This window comes from Parasteatoda tepidariorum, chromosome 6 (genome assembly GCF_043381705.1).
Source record: "Parasteatoda tepidariorum isolate YZ-2023 chromosome 6, CAS_Ptep_4.0, whole genome shotgun sequence".
In the NCBI taxonomy this organism is placed as follows: Eukaryota; Metazoa; Arthropoda; class Arachnida; order Araneae; family Theridiidae; genus Parasteatoda; species Parasteatoda tepidariorum.
In genome coordinates this window covers 89,546,437-89,568,441 of record NC_092209.1, presented here as the reverse complement: position 1 = coordinate 89,568,441, position 22,005 = coordinate 89,546,437, and the positions used below count along the sequence as shown (strand labels likewise).

Below are 22,005 nucleotides of genomic sequence, written 5' to 3'. Positions count from 1 at the left end.
AATGCTAATAATCAACATATTTTTTTTATTTCATTAATAAATACAAGGAACTAAAACAAAACAAAATACCCAAGTTTTGAGTTGAAATTTCAATTTTTGCATGTGTAAATAACATTTAATTTACCATTAGTTTACTATCCCGAGTTATCTCGGACAAATGAGAAAAGTGCGGACCTCTATTTAACGAAGTCGCTAAATCCCCATAATAAGTTCGTTAGATAGAAAATTCGTTAAATAGAATATCACCTATTGAAATACTTAAACGACACGAAACAGGTTTTAAATTCATAAACACTAGACATAATAAATATAGCAATTAATATACCTTTATCTTGCAAAATAGTATCTATTTATTTTACAAATCTTAACCCTAAAAGAAATCTGCATGGAAAGCAAGCATAGAGCAAAACATTATCTAGTGTTACACTATCATGCTGCATACATTTTAAACTAAAAGAGGCTAAATTTAAGCATAAAATTATATCTGCATTTATTATAAAAGTAATATTAAACATGCATTACCACATGCGTTCTTAAGCTTAATTTCTACTGATAAAATCCGTTAATTTTGTCCGAGTTTTTCGTTTGAAATGCAAACAGAAAGGGATTTTACTGCTATCTCTAAAAGTTAAGTGGCTTCGAAAATCAATTCAAGGACATTTCATCCACAGAATGCGTTAACAAGTTTAAAATGTTCTGAAATATTTTTGGGAAATAGGGAAAATGGATCTCTAAGAAAAGTTCGTTCAATAGAAAATTTACTTCGCTATTTGGAAGTTATTTTACGAATATATTTCCAAAATGTTCTTAGTTCCTCGAAAAAATTCGCAAAATAGAGAAATTCGTAAAAGGGAAGTTCGTTAAAAAGAAGTTCGACTTTGTGCGATAGTTTTTAAAACAAGGGACAACACAGGTTGATACTTTCTAAACACCAGATAAGTGATACGCCATTTTTTTTACTCTTTTTTTTTTCTATGTAGATTCTACAACCATCGTATATACAATCACACAAGGCCGTAGCCAGGATTTTTTTTCGAGGGGGGGATATGGTAAGAATCAAGGACAGTTACAGATATGCAAAGTAGGGGGAAAACATTGTAACAAATATTGTTTATTCTGTTTGCAAAAGTTAAACTAGCAATTAAAAAATATCACACAATAATTATTTTTCAATTAATATTACATAATAATTATAATCAATTTGCAAACAAAGTTTACAAAGACATGCGAGGGGGATTTGAAAAAAAAATTTCGATTACTTTTTTTAGGACAAACCGCAATATCTCGAAATATGCTTAATAAAGTTGGCCCTGTTAGCCTTTCTTCGTTAGTAGCATTTCTTGTTGCTGTTATTACGCGTTTAAAGTAGAAAAAGTTCTTTCTGCAGTATCTGTGGTGATTGGCAACGTAGCCAATATTGATAACAAGCAATAAATGTTTAGGAAAAAGATACTGTCGCATTCTTCCATTGCTGAAAGTGCCGTATCTGGTCTACTAAGGGGTTCAAGCAGGTTCCACTTTGATGCCCATACTTCCATTTCTCCCATGAGGTTTTCGATGTCAATGAAATCTGCGTAGATTCGGAAATTGCATGAATTAATATGCTGAAAAACAATTGATTTCGGGGGAGTAGTCTAACCGTAGGAAAGATGAGCCACAAGGTCAAGTGAAGATGATGCACTAGCGAAGGTGGTGTACTGGCAAAAGGTTTGATTCGACAGTTAAGTGGTTAAAGGCTCGAAACTTACTTTCCAAGTAAAAGAAGAAGAAAAAGCCACAATGCAAAACTATAATTTTAAACTGCATATATTATCTTATTGAAATGAATTATCAGAACAATAAGAAATACATAATTTTTTTTCTAAAATGAAAAAAAACGACAATTTGGCTAGACCTTTTTTTGGTTTCATGAGTTGAAAAATCAATAGAATAAATAATTCTCAATTTTTATGTTGTTGTTTTTTTTAATATTTCCAGTGATTCTAGTGAACCGAGAAAAATTGGGTTTAAATGTTTAAAATATTAGATTATGAACTACTTTACTTTTAAAGAAAACGTGGACTTTCTTCACGTTGATATATTGCGCCATTTTTAGAGTTAACATAGTATGCCTAAGCTAACAGTCATATGTATCTGTCTCGAACTTACAACAGCTATAAAAATAGTATGTTATTCGTTAAAAAGCGTAATTTCATATAAATAACGAAACTTTCGAAGAACAATCTCAAAGGCTGAAAAAGTATTAAAAATATAGGCTATTTTTTCGAATTGATTAAAATTATATTTCCTATGATTCTAAACCGTAAAAAATTGGGGTAAATTATAAATATTTAAAATATTAGATCAAGAACTACTTTACTTTTTTAGGAAATCGTGCACTTTCTTCACGTTGATATATTTTAAAGCTAACATAGTATGTCTAACCCAACAGTCATATGTATCTGTCTCGAACTTACAACAGCTATAAAAATATCATGTTATTCGTTAAAAAAACATGATTTCAAATGAAAAACGAAACTTTTAATAAGTTTTTGCAGACCGGCCTGCTTATGGGTCAGGAAGCTGACCTTGCATCAGAAAGGTTTTGGGTTCGAATCCCGGGTAAGGCATGGATGCTCTTTCATTCTCTGTACTATCTGTCCTTACTGTGGGAGCAACGTTGGCCCACCTAAGATGTTGCCCCTGAAAGGATGGCCAACAAATCTGCCCTTCAGAGGCCTGTATGACGAAAGGTTATTCTCCAAGTGGGCATTGAAAAAAAAAAAAAAACTTTTGAAGAAGAGCCTCGAAGGCTCAAAAAGTCCTAAAAATATTGTTTGTTTTTTCTAAACATTGATTAACACGGTATTTCATAGCAGCTTAGTCAAAATTCTTTACTATATGATGTAGTTCGCTTGTTTGTTTTTTTTTCTTTTCAGAATTTAAGTATAATTCTTGGCCGTGTGAGATTTATCTGGATTTCGGTTTGAACGAGAAATAGTTATCCCAGAAAAATACATAAAATCGTTTAGGAAAAATTTATTTTTTATGTAAATCTTATTACAATGAACTTGGCCACATTTCAAAGTTATAAAAAAAAAAGAAAAGAAAGTCCCACAGATAGATCAAGAGAATCATTCTCTTGACATCAAAAATTTCTATGAAGATAAATGTTCAACGGTTGGGACTGGGGGTCATTGGCCTCTCAGTTCGATTGCCAATAATTTGAAATTAAAAGTAAAGCGAATTGTTTCCAACGGAAGACCCATAGGAAAAGATTCATGGTTGGCGATTTATCAAAAGATAACATAGCCGAAAGTAAAGAAATAAGTTTAAGAATTTAAAGAAATTTTAAAAGCTATGTAATATGTAATGCCTATTTGGCATCACAAGGTAATAAGTTTTTAAAAATTTATGGAAAATAAAGGCACGAAAAAAACAAAACACAATTTTAGTGAAACCTAAGCAAACATGAACTATTTTGCGGAAATGAAATTTAAAAGAGACATATACCTTAATCCTTTTGACGCAAATGGGACACATGTGTCCTTGTATATTTTTTTTCGACTCTCTAGTCACAAACAAAGTAGTTTAATAGTTACTAAAAAAATCTTTTAGATTATCGGAACTATATTTACTCTAAAACGAAAATCCTTTTTAAAATCTTTTTTAAACTGAATGTCATAAAAGATTTGTTTCTGATTACGAAGGAAATGAACAGATCAAAACAATCTAACAAAACCGTCACTCTGGGATTAAAAACCAGGGTTTTTTGTTAGGGTTGCACAGAAAAGAAGCTCAGTGGAGCAGGGGCTATCGTACGGAGAATACGATTTGATACAGAGAAATCGATTTGATATGGAAGGGGAAAAAAAGCGTGTGAATGATTTAGGGCGAAAAAATTGCGAAACTTTTTATTAATGTTGTCTTTCTTATTTTAGTTCCTTTATTTATTTTATTTCATTTATTTAATTTCTATTTCGTTTCTTTTGTTTTTTTTATTTATTTTATTTTATTTTTATTTATTTGATTTTTATTTATTTGATTTTTATTTGTTTTATTTTTATATGTTTCATTTTTCTTTATTTTATTTTTCTTTAATTTTTTTTCTTTAGTTCAAATAAAGCAACATATATAATAGTTCAAATAAAACATGTTCTCTTCCTTAAGTTTTGTTTCGTATGATACACCTAAGTCATACTTTGAATATTTAATTATAAGTAGGAAACATGTAGAAAATCCATCTAATCAACTGGGGTAAAAGAAAGCTTTTTTTTAAAAAATCTGTCATCCTTACTTGTGCTTCTTTTTTGCTCACTCATCATTTTTTATCTTCTTATTTATTTATTTTGAATATGACATTAATTCCAACATTTGTGCTTGACTTTCCACTGTGCAACAAGAGCTATAAAAAGATTTATGAAAATACATAAATGAGAAACAAAGTTTTGGTATTTATATAATTAAAAGCTAATGTAATAATTCAAACGAAGCATTTTTCTGGCTAAATAAGTTGAATGAATATAGATGAAATAAACTGACTCACGCGGCCTTTTTCGGTAAACGGCTATAGTGCTTAAGAATTAGTAGAAATAAGTTGAATTCGATTTATTATGGCTCTCCTAAGTCAGAATCTAAATTAAATTTAAACCGAATCGAAAAACTTAACTCTTAAAGTTTTTATTTTATTAATTTCAGTATGTTTAATTTTTCTTTTCTGATTCGTTAGGATATTTCTAGCTTATAAAAAAGTGTATACAAAACAAACGTATAGGAAAAATTGCTGAGTAACTTTTCAATGTCCTTCAAGCCTTAACACTAAACATACCATAGCCGATCAAATAACCGTTTAAGAACTTTTGCATCGAGAATGCGCTTACCATCTTATTGCTTTTGTACATTTGACTTCATGACTTTTTCTAACAATTATATACAGTTAATATTCTATTATAATTTTTTCTATTTTGTTTGTTTCGAATAATACGTGTCGTATACCTATTTCTACCACTGCCGGTCATTTGACCGGGAGAACAATTTATTGCTTTATGAGGTTATTGCATCAGAAATGACGATGTAATGCGTGTTCAACGTATTGCATTCGATGAGTTGCACATTTCTGCAAAGACTGTTTCGTAGTGAGTTCAATTAGAATAACTGTGAATTCAAATTTCAAGAAAGTACTTAAAATTTTAGATTAGCATTTTTGCGTCAGAAAAAGTGACAAAAACTAAATATTTTGGTCAGTAGCTTATATTTTATTTGGATAGCTTTACTTCATTTCTAACTCACTGTTAGTTTTTTACCCAGAAGAATGTCGAAACAATCGAGACTGCACAAGTTCTTAGTGGAAATAATATTAATTATAGGAATAATTATAAGAATTATAATTCTTATATATTCTTACGATTAAAAGAATAACCATGAGAATTATAGAAATAATAATAAGTAGAAGAAGTATGTTTGCGGAAAATGTACAATTTAAACACCCTGTATATGTAAAAAATGCGTTTAGCGATGAATTGAAATTCTTATTCTTTGCGTTTGTAATACATAAACATTGGCAATATACAGTTTTGTTTAATTATAATGAAGTGTTTTTAGTTTATTTCCTTCCTAACATCCATATTTCATACATTCAATCAAGAAACATGAAGTCCGGTTATTTGATCAACTATGGTATAAATAGGTATAGATTAAGTGTCGGTATGTTTAGTGTTAAATTATTATAATCATAATAGATTAAACCAGAAAAAAACGTGGGTTTTTATTGTTCCACTTTTCCTTCGAAATGCCACTTTTCGAACAATCATTTCGTTCTAAATGAAAATTCTTTACTTAACAGGGCATTGACGCTACTATGTGTGTATTTTTAGAACATTTTACCCTGATTAGTGCTTTCAAAGGGCGGGGTGACCTTTTTAGCATAAACTACGGAAAAAAATGGTTATGAGGTTTTTCACTTTTGAAATATTCAAATAAAATAATCTAAAAAAATAACACATTTAGTTTTGCCATTTTTTTGTTACGAAATAATTGTTACAAATGACAGTAAATTTCTTTTAATTAATTTTAGTGGTTACATTTTAAAATTGCAAGTATAGATAGATCATTTATCGTTACATTTCCAAAATTGCAAGTTTAGATCATTTATGGTTACATTTAAAAGGTGTGCTTAATAATATTGATGGTTTTCAAATATATTTATAACAGGAAACCAGTTAAGGTTTAAGGCATCAAATTCATTAAAAAAGATTTTCGCAGAGTTATTGTTCAGAGTTAAAAAAATTTCCAAAAGAGAAGAAAATTTTTACTCTTTTTTGCGTTGTGATGTATAAAAAATACTTTACCATTACGACTTTAGTGAGTAATGAAAAATATTTTAAATATATAATTTTGACATAGTCGAAGCATTGTCGATGAAGTGGTTGTTGATTAAATGAACCGGACCCAGAATAAAGTGAAAATAGTAACTTTAACAATACTACAAAAAAAAAAAACATGCTAAACCTCCACTTTTATAATGAAGAACCTTTATCAGAGTTCAAACACAAAATAAAAGAACAAAACGGGGAAAAGAACCGCCTTTATTCTATAACACTGATTACAAAATCGAAACTATAATCCATGTGGTATAATTTGTGCTTTTTTTCACGTTCCTTAACTTTATTCTTTTATAGCGCAAAATTTCCTCAATTAAATAGGGGAGAGTGGGGTCAATTGTAACAGGGTACGATTGTAACAGAGCAAAAATTTCGAGTGTCAGGTTCTAGATTTGGTTCCTAGGTGGCACACAAGGTGTATTTAATAAATCTACATGTACACCCCTGATGGCAATCATTTTTATGTACTTTTGAAAGAGTTACATCACAAAAGATATTTTCACGCTACGTAAGTACTTTTTTTGGTATTAGAATATTATATTGTAACAAAGTAATTTTGTTTAAACAAATAAAAATTATTAACCGAATATGTAAGTGGACACCTTAATTAACATTTCAAAAAAAAAAAAAGATTAGTTTTGCTAATTAACTAGCATTGTTTTTAACAAATGAAGCTGAAATGGCGTCTTGGGGACAATTGTAACAATAAGTAAAGGGACGATTGTAACAGCTGAAAATAAATAATCTTATGTTTACAAACCATTACTTAACTCTTTAAGAACCACCAATAGTTTCCTATATCATTTATATTATGTTGCATGTGCATTATTTTATTTGTCACCTTTCACAGCATAAATTAAAATTTTTAACCCCTTAAAGTTAAAAGTTTAACCCTTTAGGTCTCTGCTCATTATTATTTTTACTCCTAAAATATCACTACTATTTTGATCAATAAAAAAATATATCACAACTATGATAATATGTATAATTAACTATGTTTTAGTTGAATTTATGAACTGTTACAATTGACCCCGTAAGTGGGGACAATTGTAACAAGTGCACGACTGTCAAAAATTGTTAATAACTAATATAATAACATTTAAAATTAGGTATTTTTTTTTTTTTCTAGTAGAGGATAGTCTACTTTACTCGTCTGTCAATTAATACTAATTATATATTGGATTTTTTGTTAGTTAAAAATAGTTAAGTAAAAAATGTTACAATTGACCCCACTCTCCCCTACCCATGTTTCCTATCTTGTAAAATGTTTGAGACATTTCGTTTATTATAAACTTTTTATCGTCTTGAATGTACAGTCCCTGATCAAATTCATAGACGCACTATAAAATTCTATGCAAAATCTTAATTATCAGGTGACACTATACAGCCGCATTGTTTTTACGCGACTGAAACCGGTTTGCACTTGTTTTCGTTCGAATATCAATTGGTTAAATTAGACGATATATAATATAAATTCGACGATTGGATAAATTATACGATATATTATATAAATATAGAATGTTTATTATATTACTATATTATAATAATTAGACCAAATTATTAGACGCACTGTAGTGTATTTACAATTGCATGTTGTGCACGAGTTTATAGGCATTACTTTTATATTTAAACATACATGTAATGGGGTTTTATTCAGGAGATTTTTTATACACTTCCCATTTGTTTTTATTTTTAACGTATTGCATTACAATATTAACCAATTAATACACGAACGTAAACAAGTGTAAACCGGTTTCCGTCTCGTACAAACAATAAAGCTGTATATAGTATCACCTGATAATTAAGATTTTACATAGAATTTTATAGTACGTCTAATAATTTGGGCACGGACTGTAAATAAAAATGCATGCTGAAACACAAATCAACTGACTTGTATGACATCAAATTAACTACTTAAATGAAATCGAAACTTAAAATATTTTTATTATTGTTTCTTGACAGGAGGTTCGTGAAACAAGAAGACGAAAAAGGATTTATGAAACAGGATGAACTCGGAGCAGGTGATTTCTTTGGTGGTGAGCTTCCAGACCAGAAACACAAACAAAGCAAGGCTTTCTCGTTTTTCCCAGAACCCAACTGTCCCTGCTGCAAGAATATGTCCAAGCGGTACCTCGTCGCCAGTCTCTGTTCACTAGGATTTGTCATAAGTTTCGGCATTCGTTGTAACTTGGGAGTAGCCGTCATGGCCATGGTGTCCAATAGTACGTCAAACCCTGTAAGTACCACTCCACATTTATACCTTTTTAACATTACTAACATGGTGTGTAGCGTTTTTAAAATGTGCTTTAAGGTGCTTATTTTCGATTTTCATTATTTAAAAGCCCTTAGAGGTGCTTTTCTCATTGAGTGTTTTCAAAAGTGCTTAATTTTGCCTTTTCGGAAATGAGATTTTTTTTTCTTTACCGTGTCGATTTTCGCCACGGATTAAGCAAAAGAGTGCTTTTCACATTGTTCTATCCAATATTTTCACAATTCATTGAATCAAAATCCATGTCGGCCCACCGTCGGTCTATAGCGTATGAAAGCACCAATCATTTTACATGTTTGATGAAATACTTGCGAGTCCGCATGTGCGTCTACTGAGCTAGGTTCGGTGAGATTATTACACTCTCATGTGCAACTATGCTGCATTTTGCAAGATATTCTCTATTTCAGACAATGCAAATGCGTATATATTACGCAAATGCGTGCTTTTTACATTGCTCTATTCATCGTTTTCACAATTCCTTCAACCACAATCCATTTCGGCCCACCGTCGGTCCATAGCGTATGAAAGCGCCAATCATCTTGCATTATTGATGAAATACTTGCGAGTCCACATGTGCGTCTACTGAACTGGGTTTGGTAAGATTATTGCACTCTCATGTGCAACTCTGCTGCATTTTGCAAGATATTTTCTATTTCAGGCTTCATGTTCCACCCTCTTATATCGAACCAAAAAATCTCTCGATCCATTTTATAATGGCTAATATAATCAAGAAAAGAATTCTTGGCAGAAACTAGTTATTTTATGATGATCTTGTAAAGTCTTTGAAATATATTTTGCATTTTGTTAATGCATACAGTGCTTAAAAATATTTTTAGAGTGCTTAAAAAGTACTTAAAAGGTGCTTATTTCTTGTAGAAAGGCTTAGCTACACACTTTGTACTAACTTGATTCATTCAAGAGTTTGGTGGGGAAAAAAGTATTCAGTAAATTTTTTACTGAAAATTAAGAGTCCCTATGACTAATGTTAATATAGAGTAACGATAAACAGCTTCTAAATTATTCCAAAGAAAAGGATATCGAAATTGGTTGATATAGTTATGTCGTAACTACCACTACGATTATTAAATTCCCACGTATAAAAGACGTGATGACTATTTTGAGGTAGTGATGACTATTTTGAGGATCTCAGTGAAGGAACATTTCATATATATTGATTAAAAATTAGAATTTGAAGGTTTTTCTTTAGATTGATTGGTAACAATAGCTTACTGTCAAACAATAGGAAGTCATCTAGCAATGTTTTGGATTACCTGGTCGAATAGACTTCTCTGGAAAAAATTTTGAATTTGTTATTATCTCTGCAACACCTTGTTTCTTTGAAAAAATTATAAGGTGAGTGTTTGTATTTACACGTTTGAAGTGTAATTAATTGCATGTAATAGTTTTATTTTTCTCACTGTGAAAAAGAGATTTCGAAATATAGTTATTGAAGTTACGTTTTATTTTTTTTCAAGCATCATAGCATAATAAAGTACTGAGATAAGGGGGTGTTTATTCACTGGATCACCAAATGATGAAAAACCAGTGAAGGAACAAGTGTTCCTTTACTGATTTTTTTTCTAAGTTAATGAAAATAAAAGATAAACTTTGATTTTCTTGTACCTTTGGTGATGTTCCGCATCAAAAGAATGTTAAAAATACGAAAAATAACTTCTAACGAGTGAGGGAACAGACATGTTCCTTTACTGGCCATAGATTTCCCAGTGAATGAACAGTATGTGTTAATATGTTGACACTTTAATTTTCAATTCATGATTTTAAAAAAAATTAACATTTCCAAGTATTTATATGTTATAATTTCAAGAATAGGCTTGTTTTTAAATATTTGTCTGACTTATAAATTCATAAAGAGCATTAAAAAATAACCAAAATTAAGTGTTCCTTTCCTGGGTGTTCATTCACTGGTAAGAGCTATTCCTTTACTTGGTCTTCTTACTACTTGTTATTTGAACCTCCAAAACTTTAAAACAATATTATATAAATTCTCTACAATTTTTTTTACATAATTTGCAATTAGTAACAAATATGTTGACACTGTCATTTAACTGTAATTACGAACTTAAAAATTAATATGATTTTTTGAAAGGCAAGCGAAGCTTAAGTGTTCCTTCACTGGTTAGTTTACTTACCTTTTGACAGAAGAAAGTTGTCATCGTCGATAATTACTCGCCCCATATTGTTGACCCGCGTACGTGATATGAAATCGCCTACCTCTGCAGTTACGCCTTCTTCGATGGATGGTTCACATTGAACCATCTATTGCTAGTTGTGGCTACTTCATCGTCCTCCTCACGCTGTTGCTTCTCAGTCTCATTTACATACAACGGGATCCTGCACACAATCCACTGCTAATAGCAACACAGGAGAGGTCACACACACAATCTTGAACTTAATACAGCTCTCACGACAAATGTTCAAAAACTCGGTGAACTTAATATAGCTCTCACCACAAGTGCTCAAATTCCGAGTGAACTTAATACAGCTCTCCCGATCTTTCACAAATACGGCAATTAGTGGTATCCGTTCATCGAATTCTATCCCTGACATTACTTTCTCACTCTAAATCAAAATCGTGTTCATTGTATCTTTTTCTCATTTTTACAATGTAGAAATACATAGAGAGAATGGGGTTAAGACTGGGTGAGATCAGGTCTTTCGAAATTTTATTTTCTAGCGGACAAGCTCTCAACTACACTTAACTAGTCACTAGTCCTACGACATTGGCTTGTTTTTGTTGGCTAAGTCACAGTATCAGAGTAGATAAGTTTGTTTTACTATGTCATATGCTCTTTAGAAGAAGAAAATATTTACTGGTAGTAACTGTTTAAACTTTATTTTTAGAGCTACTTTACTTTTACTTTTATTTACGTTTACAAATAATATATTTCGATCATAATGAATCTATCTAAATAGCTTGAACTCTTATTTTTGTAATACAGATAAGATGATGATAAGATAATACAATTAAAGATAAGATTATTGCGTCTTGAAAAAATTGGACATTTTTTTCGGAAATATTAATGTCATTCAAGTGAATTTATTGGATTAATATTTATAATGACTTTTACATTTTAATTGACAAACACATTTTTATTTAATTTAGTCTTTTAAAAATGAAACAGCAATTTCAAAATATTTTTTTGATTTTGTTGTTTGCATCGAAAAATTTTAATAAAAATATCATTTTAAATTTAATTAATTGTACATAAAGTTTTAGCAATTTTTTTAATTGGAAAAGACCAAATAACTATTGGTATTGGTAAACTATTGGAGAAAAACACTTTTTCTTTGAACACTGATAATAATGTCCGTAATGATTTAAACCCGAAATCATTCCATTCATTGAACACTGATAATAATATGATAATTTCAGAGAGAGCAAAAGAGTTAAAAGAATAAATTATAAATATTTAAGTTATCTTTAAGAGTACGAAAATATTAATGAGTAAAAAAGTGACGTTTAGGAATAGAACATAGAGAGTTGCGGTCACAAGAAAATTGCTGTCACCAATACGTCGCTACTTAACCTATTATTTACGGCTGATACAACATGTGGACCACATGTGATGGTACAACATGGAACACCGCAAGCAAAAGGTTAATCTACGTGTGCAGGGCTTTACTTACCACTAATTTCGTAATTTTTCAGTGTTGATGGTAATTTTTTTTTTTTACTACTTTCAATTTGTGTTGCCAATAAGTAATCTTAAATAAAGTTAGTTTGCCAATTTTAGGCGCCCCTCTAATGCTTATTACAGCATGTACATAATTTATTTCTTTATGTTTTCCAAACATTTTATGGCTCTTTCAGACATTTATGGATCAACAATTATATCTTTCTTTTTGCAGTCAATATTACAAAATTTATTTTATAAATAAAATATATTTAAAAAAATCATTTTGTAGCATAATTTTTAATTGTTTCTAATAGATGGCGGTAAAAAAGAAGTTTAAAATTCTAAATAATTTTATCAAATAAGCCTAAAAGATTTCTAAATTTAAATATATATCAATCCCAAAGCCGTGGGGACTCAGGGGATAGAGCGCTCGCTTCCCAATGAGGTGACCCGAGTTCAATCCCAGCGATTGCTGGTTTATTCAAATTCCGCACCCAGCACACACCGACCACAGTGCTGACGTAAAATATCCTCTGTGGTAGTCTTACGGATCATGGATTAAAGTGCCCTTGCTGTCAGTCAAACCGTGGGAGGTTCTCGTGGTTTTCCTCTCCATGTAAAGCAAATGCTGGTTAGTTCCATCAAAAAGTCCTCCACGATGACAAATTTCTCCCAATACTTGATCCAGGAGTTCCCTTGTCTTCTGGATTGGGTTCAAAATTACAAGGCTACGGAGTTGAACATTGTTAGACTTAAACTGAAAAATTCGGACTGCTGTTCAACGACGGTTATAAAATAAAATAAAATAAAATTTTTGTCTCTCAACTTATGAAGGGTATCCGCATTCTTTTTATGGAATCAAAAAAATAAAAAATAACAATTTAATAAAGCTTTTTTTAAAATTCACACACAACTTTATTAAACTTAAATATGAAGTTGTAGAAATTTTACGCCTATTCTACTACTTTATTAGCATCTTAAAGACTATCAAAAAAATTGTTTCCTTTTTCGTTTTCTTAACGAGAAAGTTAAGTATAAATAGAGGTTTACTCTTTTGATCAATCAAACTGTCTTGGCGAAAGTTTGTGAAGGATGAAGGAGCCATTTGTATGACCTATTGATCCAAAAATGTCTGCACTCCCCAAATTTCGGCGCCAACTTGGCTGAAGAACTTGAAAGAAAAATGTTTGAAACATCAAGAGAGACAGATACAATAAGAAATTGATAGCCTTGACATGAAAAAGAAATGGATTTTGAAAATAACATTTGATGTTTCCGAATTTAACTAAGGAAAATGGGAGAAACAAACATTATTTAAAACACTTCAGTGATTTATATCTCAATTTATTATAATTACTAAGAAATTATATCATGAATATTAACCTCTATAAAAATTGCTTAATAATGAATGCAGAAAGTAACGACTATCGGGGACTACAACAATGTAAAGTATTCATTAAAAAAAGTGTTTTTCTTAAAAAAATAAAAGATTTATGAAAACGTTTCTAAACTTTTCGTAAACAATTTTCAAATTATTTTTTGGCTAAAAGACAAGAACCACATTCAGCAACAATAATTGAATTGGTTTTCAAAATAAGATCCTCATTTGTAATAAGAAAAGAAATCAAAATAATTAAAGCAATTAGAAATTACACTTCCAGTGGAAAAACGCACAATGCAGCTGAAATTCCAAAAGGAAATTGAAACCAAGGGAATAAATGAAGAAAAACGATGAAAAATGAAGAAAATATTTCTCATTCATTTTTCTTTTTTTTTTTTTCATTGTTTTTCTTTATTTATCCTCATTTGTACTTAGTTGAAAATTCCTTTATGAAAATTTATTCAAACGAAATAATCACATACAAGTATACTAAAGATAACTCGTTCGTTTATCGTTCGTAAACATTTTTTTAATCCTATTTTGTGTTTTTGCAAATATTCTCTTTACATTCCAATCCTATTCCTATTGTAAATAATTTTTAATGAAAATTAACTCAAACAAAATTACCAAAAATAAGTAAACTCAAGATAATTTTGCTGATCATTCTAAATCTTTTTTAATCTTATTTCTCTGTTCTTTGTAACTATTCCATTTAAATTCCAGTTTGTTAGCATCCTTTAATTGTGCTTTACACTATTAAAGTTTTCAAAGCTAAGTGCACAAAAAAGTTACATTTTATCGATAGCCCTTAAACTTTTTTAATCCGATTTTTTTTTCTCTAAATATTACTCTCTAAATAAAAGAATAAGAAAATAATAAGCTTTAAAGGAAGAAAGAAAATTTTATAAGTACATTACCTCTAAGTAATGAGAAATAAAACGCATCTATTCTTATTTATTTAACTATATCTACATTTACATTATTACGTTAAATATGACGATTCTTGTTTTAAAAAAATTTCATAAACTTACTCAACTAATAAAATTTTTTTTTAAAAAAACTGATTGAGTAATAGAATTTTTCTTTGACTGATCCCACATTATGAAAAGCAACTTACTGACTTAATCCCCATACGCAACAACATCCAATAGATCAGTCATTGCCGCTATTCCATTTTAAGTCTTTTGGGAGCCAGACAAGAGGGACTTTTTTTTCTTCCCCTTTTTTCGAGTAATGCATTTATTTTCTCTTCGAATACGCGATAATCTAAAGTGCATTAGGGATAAAGCCAGATCAAGATGGGGAAGGGGAGAAACTGGGGGGGATCTTGTTGGGGATAAAAACAGTCTTGATGAAAATATATGATTGTTGTGGAATAAAATAAAATAAATAAATCTAAAAGCAATGGGATGATTTCTGTGAGGGAAGATTTGATGTTGGAAACTAAACTGAGAGAGGTCCCCTAAAATTACCTGCGCCATCTATTGTTTCATTATTAAATTACTATATACTAAGTTTCTTTTAGTCGAAAACTGTTACAATAATGTGTTAGTTGGATGGAACTTTTTTTATTACTTCAGTTGGAATTTAATCTGATGTTCATCTTATATTAAAGTATGAGTAACTAGCTGAATAGCCTTAACGGGGTAAATAATAAGTAAAACAGCATTAATCAACGATATATAATCATGCTCAAAGCTGAAGGATATAAACCGACACAATTAAAAATTAAATTTCTATTATTATTTCTCAGGAATTTTACTTTTTTAGTCTAAGCAAAACTCGTATGAGTTCAACTTATCAAAATAAATAAAATCCATTCTATGTTGTTAATCGTGACCACCAAAATAAAGAAATTTTTTCCCATTAATTTTTTTTAAACTTCATTTGTGTTTGTTGATTTATTAAATAATCATTGGTTTACATTAATCAACGATATATAAACATGCTCAAAACTAAAGCATATAAACCGACATAGTTAAAATTTTTATTTCCATTATTATTTGTTGCGTTTCTTGGGAATTTTATGTTTTTAGTTTAAGCAAAACTTGCTTGTGTGAGTTCAACTTATCAATATTAATTAAAACCAATTTATGCTGTTAATCGTGGCCATTTTATGGTAGTCAAAATACAGAAATTTTTCCCACTAAATGTTTCTTTTTTTTTTTACTTTATTTGTTTATTGATTTATTAAATAATCATTAGTTTACATTATTTAGGTTTATAAGAACATATTTTCATGTATTATGCTTCTTTACTACGCTCATCAAATATGTAACTGCATTGAAGACTGTAGTAATATATAGAATTTTTAATTACTGAGTCATAGTAATCATTAAGCAATCCATGTCATAGTAATCATCATAGTAGAGGATTCTTACGGCTTGTTCTAAATTAGACTGATTTTTTTAGAAATTATAACGGGATAACAAATGATATTATAATAACAATTTTTGCTGAAAACTTATAAGAAATGGACATAAATTATCCTTCCTACAGTCCCTGAGATTCGCTCTTGCAGAGCCCGACAGATGGCTTTGCAAGTTTTATCGGTCTCTGCAAGTTCTTTGTCTGCCCACTAAAACATATGGTTGAGGCTTCTAACAGATACTTCTTAAATAACTTTCTTAAAGTTTTCATTCATTGAAAGATTTTGAAAACTAGTGATGTTATTTTTAATTGCTTTTCTTTAAATTACAAATTTTTTACTTGCAGCTCCATCTACCAAAGAGTTTTTGAACTAAAAGCAGAAACTTAGGAATACAAAAATGTATGCTCTATCACATGAATTTGTTACAAGAACCCTAACCATTTTCTTAATCTAAAAGTTTTAAAATCTGTTAGAATATCGTGTATATGCTTATTTATCAATCATACTACTGAACGCATTTATTTTTGAACTACGGGGTTAAGCCACCTGTCTGCTGACGCTCACCAACCCCAATGATTGCTTCGCAATTGCTGTTTCTTGGCTTGAATCAGTTGAAATTATTCAACTAAAAATATATGTACCTACTAAAAAAAAAGAACACTTGTGCCTCCACTTAAAAATATTTCCCTCCCTTATGAGACTATTAGGATCTATTGGTGAACATAAATAATTTTTCTGAGTAATAAGTTTTTGAAATAACATTTAAAATTAAAAGTAGTATACTGTTATAACAAATTTGGACATAATTTAATATTTTTTCTTACCAAACAAACGTTATTACCAAACGTTATTACCAAACGTTTGGTAGGTAACAAACGTACCTACCAAACAAAACGTAAATTGTATATTTAAAATGCAATTTTTGTGCATGAAGTTGAAAGTTAAGTTCTAAATCATTTAACGGATCTTTTTAACCGCAATTCATATTAGTATATAATGTATTTTGCACCTACGAATAATAATTGTTAAACGGTTAATACGATCAGGCACTGATTTGAATAACTTTATCCTAAAATGTAACGTAGAATTACGTTAATCTAAAAATAATAATAATAAAAACAATCCTCTTAAACTCTTAATTTAGAAAACAAACAAAAACAAAAACGTAATAACAACAGTGAAGGTAAATACCTTTAAATTACGGATGCAATACCTTTACGACTTATATCAATTTTATGCTGGTGACAACCAAACAGTTATGAAAATTAACGTAGGAAAACTAGATCCTACCATGTGATTTTCCTGCTAATAAAAATGTACCGAAAACAAAAGAAAACGGCGACATTAGAATTTTATATATAGTAAGAAACAAAGAATATTTATTAGTTATGTTTGTGGGGAAAGTCCATTAGACAATGCCAAACTTCATCTATCAAAAGTCATCTATCTTCCGTTCATCTATTCGGTGAACGGATACCACTTAATTGCCGTATTTGTGAAAGAACGGGAGAGCTGGATTATGGTCACCGAGTTTTGAGCTTTAGCGATGAGAGCTGTATTAAGTTCATGGTTGTGTTTGTGGTCATTCCTGTGTTGCTATTAGCAGTAGAGTGTGTGTAGGACCCGTTGTGTATAAATGAGACTGAGAAGCAACAGCGCGAGGAGGACCATGAGGCAGTCACAAATAGCAAGTCAACTGTTCTATGGCGACCATCAATCGAAGTAGTCGTAATCACGTCCGTTAGTCACCAATGTGGGGGCTAGATCATTAGACAATGCCAACCTTCAACTATTAAGAGGTACTTCTAGGTGGAATCAAGTTAGCATGTCTCATATAGTAGTGAGTTGATATTTAATAATCGTAGTGGTAGTTAACGCCACATGTTAATGCATTTGTTTGAATTTCCACTCTTTCTTTTAGAAACCAGAATTCAACTGGTCAGCCGGTACATTAGGTGTTATAGATTCATCATTCTTCTGGGGATACCTGATCACCCAAATTCCTGGTGGATTCCTTGCTACAATGTACCCAGCTAACAGGTTTGTTCATTCAATTAATCCTCTTTGTACTGTCTAACTTAAATTATCTCCTCTTAATTGGAGAGGGTTGACTCACCGATCCTAGCCCAGTTGGCAGTGAGCTGGACTCTCGTTCGTGAGAACGGGAGTTCGAATCCAGACAGCCGAAGATTCCCCTTGTAGTAAATGGTGACTGGTGCACGTTAAATCTGTCGGGTCACAATGTCCTCCGTGTTCCCAAAACAAACCAATGTCTCTGAGGGCACTGAATTGGAGATGGATCGTTTTCTGATTCAGGTCAAAATTACGATCTGTGGATGAATGAATGGATGTATGAATGGGTGTGTGAGAAGTCAAATTCTGGGCAATAGATGGCGCCACTGGAAAACAAAAACAATCGCACCACTTGTTTTAATGACCTACGACGACAACAACTGTAATCGCTTTTGGTTTCCTGCGTAGGACATTCAAACTGAAAATCATCCAGTTAAAAGGTCACAGAATGTTTTATTCTGTTAATACATAATTAGTACAGCAGGTTTAATTTCCTATTCTGTGTTAAACTTTAAACAATAATTTTGTTCTGTCACCATCGACAACTTCCTCCTTAAATTTTTGGTACCTGTTTAAAAATTTGGGTATTTTAGCCAAATTAGTACGAAAAGTTACAGTTCGCTTTAAATAATTATTTCTAATAATTGAAGCTGCCGAATGATCACAGTTTTACATTTCCAATAGAATTGAGTGGGTGACCACTTGGCTTAGTCTGCATAGGGACCGAGGGTGTGTGGTATTGGTCCTACTGTTCTATTGTAAAGTGAAGGTTTATAATAAGGTTAAGGTTCGAAAATAAGGTTAGCGTTACGGTTCATGAAAGACTAACTCGAGGCAGAAAGGTTTCTGATCCCATTCTGGTTACGGACTTTCTTAATGTCAACAGATTTATTGATCTGGTCTGACCCAGTCATACCAGATGGGAATTAGCAACAACAACAACAACTAACTCGAGGCAAAATTTCTCTATATCAGCAAACTTAACTAAAATAGCCGTTGCGATAAAAAATTTATTTAAGAATCAAGCTACACTGAACAGACCTCGGATAGATTATAAATTTGATAATAATCATTGTTAGAAATTTTAGGATCGTTATAAAATTTAAATGTACCAGTCTTAAACTTTTCTTGCACTTTTACTCAACTTCGGTTCGATTTAACAGTTGCAACAGATATTAAACCAATTTTCCTTTTTAGTCTCAAATTTTCAGCTCTATGTAATTGACAAAATGAACCAGGCTACATTTTTCCGCAATGCGTCTAACCTTTGATAATTTTAACGCATAAAAAACATTATCATTACCAATGGACACTTATAATTAAAGAAAAACCTGCACTTCCCAGTTTCGTAAACCTTAAAAAGCCTATTAGTATGTATCAAACCTAATATGCAGTGCCTACATTAGCATTTTTGGTGTCTATTACCACAGAACCTATTACCGTGAAACCAGTAGTATTTATTACCATAATTATTAAATTATTTCTAAAATTAATAAACTATTTATAATTTTTACAAATATAATTAATTAATAAACTTCAGGTAAATGAAATATATTTTTATATTATCGTCTATATGCCATTAAGTTGTAAAAGTTAAATATGGGTAATGAAACTTAAAATATATAATATTAGTTCATAACCTCAGGTTCTTGGTTCGATCCTTGGGCCGGACAAGGTTGACTTAGCCTTTCATCCCTTCAGTGGGTCGATAAAATGAGTACCAAGCATGCCTTGGGGACTAAACACTGGGGGACATCTTCTCTTGCATCCCAGAGCCCAAAGTCAGGAAAACTAAGATGAGCACAGTAGGCCTTGACCCTCTATGGGCTGTCGCGCACTAAGTTCAGTTTAGTTTTAGTACATAAATAGCGATTCTGATGCAAAGTCTCGCGCATGCGTTTTTAATTATGAAATAAAAACATTTAAAATATTTAAAATATTAATAAAAAGAGGAATTTTTTATGGAAAAGTTTCATTTTCTTATGGAATAACTAAAAAAATGAAGAAAAAGAAATTTAAAAAAAAAATACTCCAATTACAGAAAATATTATTATATTTTCACTCATAAAATTCAGAAAACAAAAGAAAACAATGAATGTAATTAAACTGAACTATTCATACTTCAATTATCATATTTCATAGTCATATTTCAATTTCATATCATATTTTCAATTTCATAAGTCTTATTTCTTAGTCATTTTCATATTTCAATAGTCATATTTCAATTAATACTTTTCATTTAACACACTTTTATAATCAAAAACGTAATCACCTTCCTAATTGCATTGACGGCTTCGTCAAAAAGTTCTTCCCGTTCTTTTTTTAAAAAGCAAAAAAAAATTTTTTCTTTATTTTTAACTTTGAATTTTTAAATTGCGCAATCACCAAATAATTTTTTTTTTCAATGGTATCCCAAGCTACAAATCGTTCACTGTTAATATTGAGGTGTGCCTATCACTGGTCTAGTGGTCACTGCGCTGGACTACGAGGCCAGTGGTTGTTGGTTTGAATCCCACCATAGCCATGGATGTTCTGTGTGTTCTCTGTGTCTTTTCTTCTGTGTTATTTTATATCTGTTGTTGAACAGCCGACCCAATTTTGGGTTCAAGACTACTAATGTTCAACTCCGTAGTCTTGTCATTTTGAACCCAATCCAGAAGACACGGAAACACCTGGATTAGTACCCCCAGGGGTACTGATTTGTAATAGGAACATTTAGGACTTTGCGACTAGACAAATTTAACGTGCATCAGTCACCCTTTACTACACAGGGAGTCTTCGGCCGGCGGGGGATCGAACCCACGAACTCTTGGACATGGGCCCAGTGCCCTATCAACCAGGCTATCCCGGCCCTTCTGTGTTATTGTGTGAATGTGACCCACCCTATAAACGGGTTTGTGGTTGTATAGCGTGAGCGACGCTATTCCACAGGTGTTTACTGGATAAAAATAAGAGAATAGCAATTCTGGCATTTCTGAGGTCAATGGAAAATAGGCTCAAATGCCCGCCATTTTATAAAACAATAATAATATCGGGATGTTTTTTTTTCCTGAGACATTTTCTTTTTTGTTGCAGGGTATTCGGCACAGCCATTGCTGTTTCATCGTGTTTGAACATGTTGTTGCCGGGAGCAGCAAGAGTTGGTCCTGGATTAGTTATAGTAGTTAGAGTACTTCAAGGATTGGTCGAGGTAAGTTTTTTTTCTTCTCATTATTCATATTTAATCTCGTGTTATTTCATAATAATTATCATTATATTGATTTCATTACTTTACCATACTATTACCAATGATGATTTATTTATGTGAACTTGTAAAAATAACTAGTGCCGAAACTTTGAACATTAATTGATGCCTAAATCTGTAATGATAACAGGTGCCTAGACCCGCAAAAAAATTAATTAATAATAAAAAATAGCAGATACCTAATGGCAGATCAGGCATCCAATTAAATCTAATATAAATCACGTGGTTTAGCTTGATCACTTCACTTCTTCTCGCGCTGTGATTGCCCAATTAAGAGCATATTATTATTTATATGACTAAGACAATAGTATTTGAATTGAGACCTATATTAAGGCAATCGTTGGACCATCGGAAGTGAAATAGTGTACGTAATTTACGTGAAGTTAATCTTCACATAAAATGTTCTCGTAAAATATAACCATTAAATGGGATGCCTGTAAGTGACCCTGTATTTAATAAAGTTCACTTTAATTAACATTTTAACTCGTGTGGAAAAATTGAGCTCAACTTTGACACGCCATTTTTTTTTAATTGACGATCAGCAAACGGTGACGTCATAGGTCACATGTATGGATATATTTGGTCTTCTTCTTCCCGAAGTGCAAATACCCAATTGATATTTCAGTCAGATGAAGTCAATGTTTTTAGCCATTCGCAAAATCCAAAAATC

General features: G+C 31.1%; 1 protein-coding gene across 2 annotated transcripts in view; it reads left to right on the top strand.

Annotated features, from left to right (window-relative positions):
- LOC107442570 (vesicular glutamate transporter 1) overlaps window positions 1-22,005 on the top strand; it is a 202,369-nt gene that overhangs the window by 144,720 nt on the left and 35,644 nt on the right. For both annotated transcript variants that reach the window (XM_016056167.3, XM_016056165.3), the window contains 3 exons: window positions 8,322-8,595; window positions 17,940-18,058; window positions 21,167-21,281. In XM_016056167.3, the coding sequence (XP_015911653.1) occupies window positions 8,322-8,595; window positions 17,940-18,058; window positions 21,167-21,281 (508 nt within the window). The remainder of the gene's footprint in view (window positions 1-8,321; window positions 8,596-17,939; window positions 18,059-21,166; window positions 21,282-22,005) is intronic.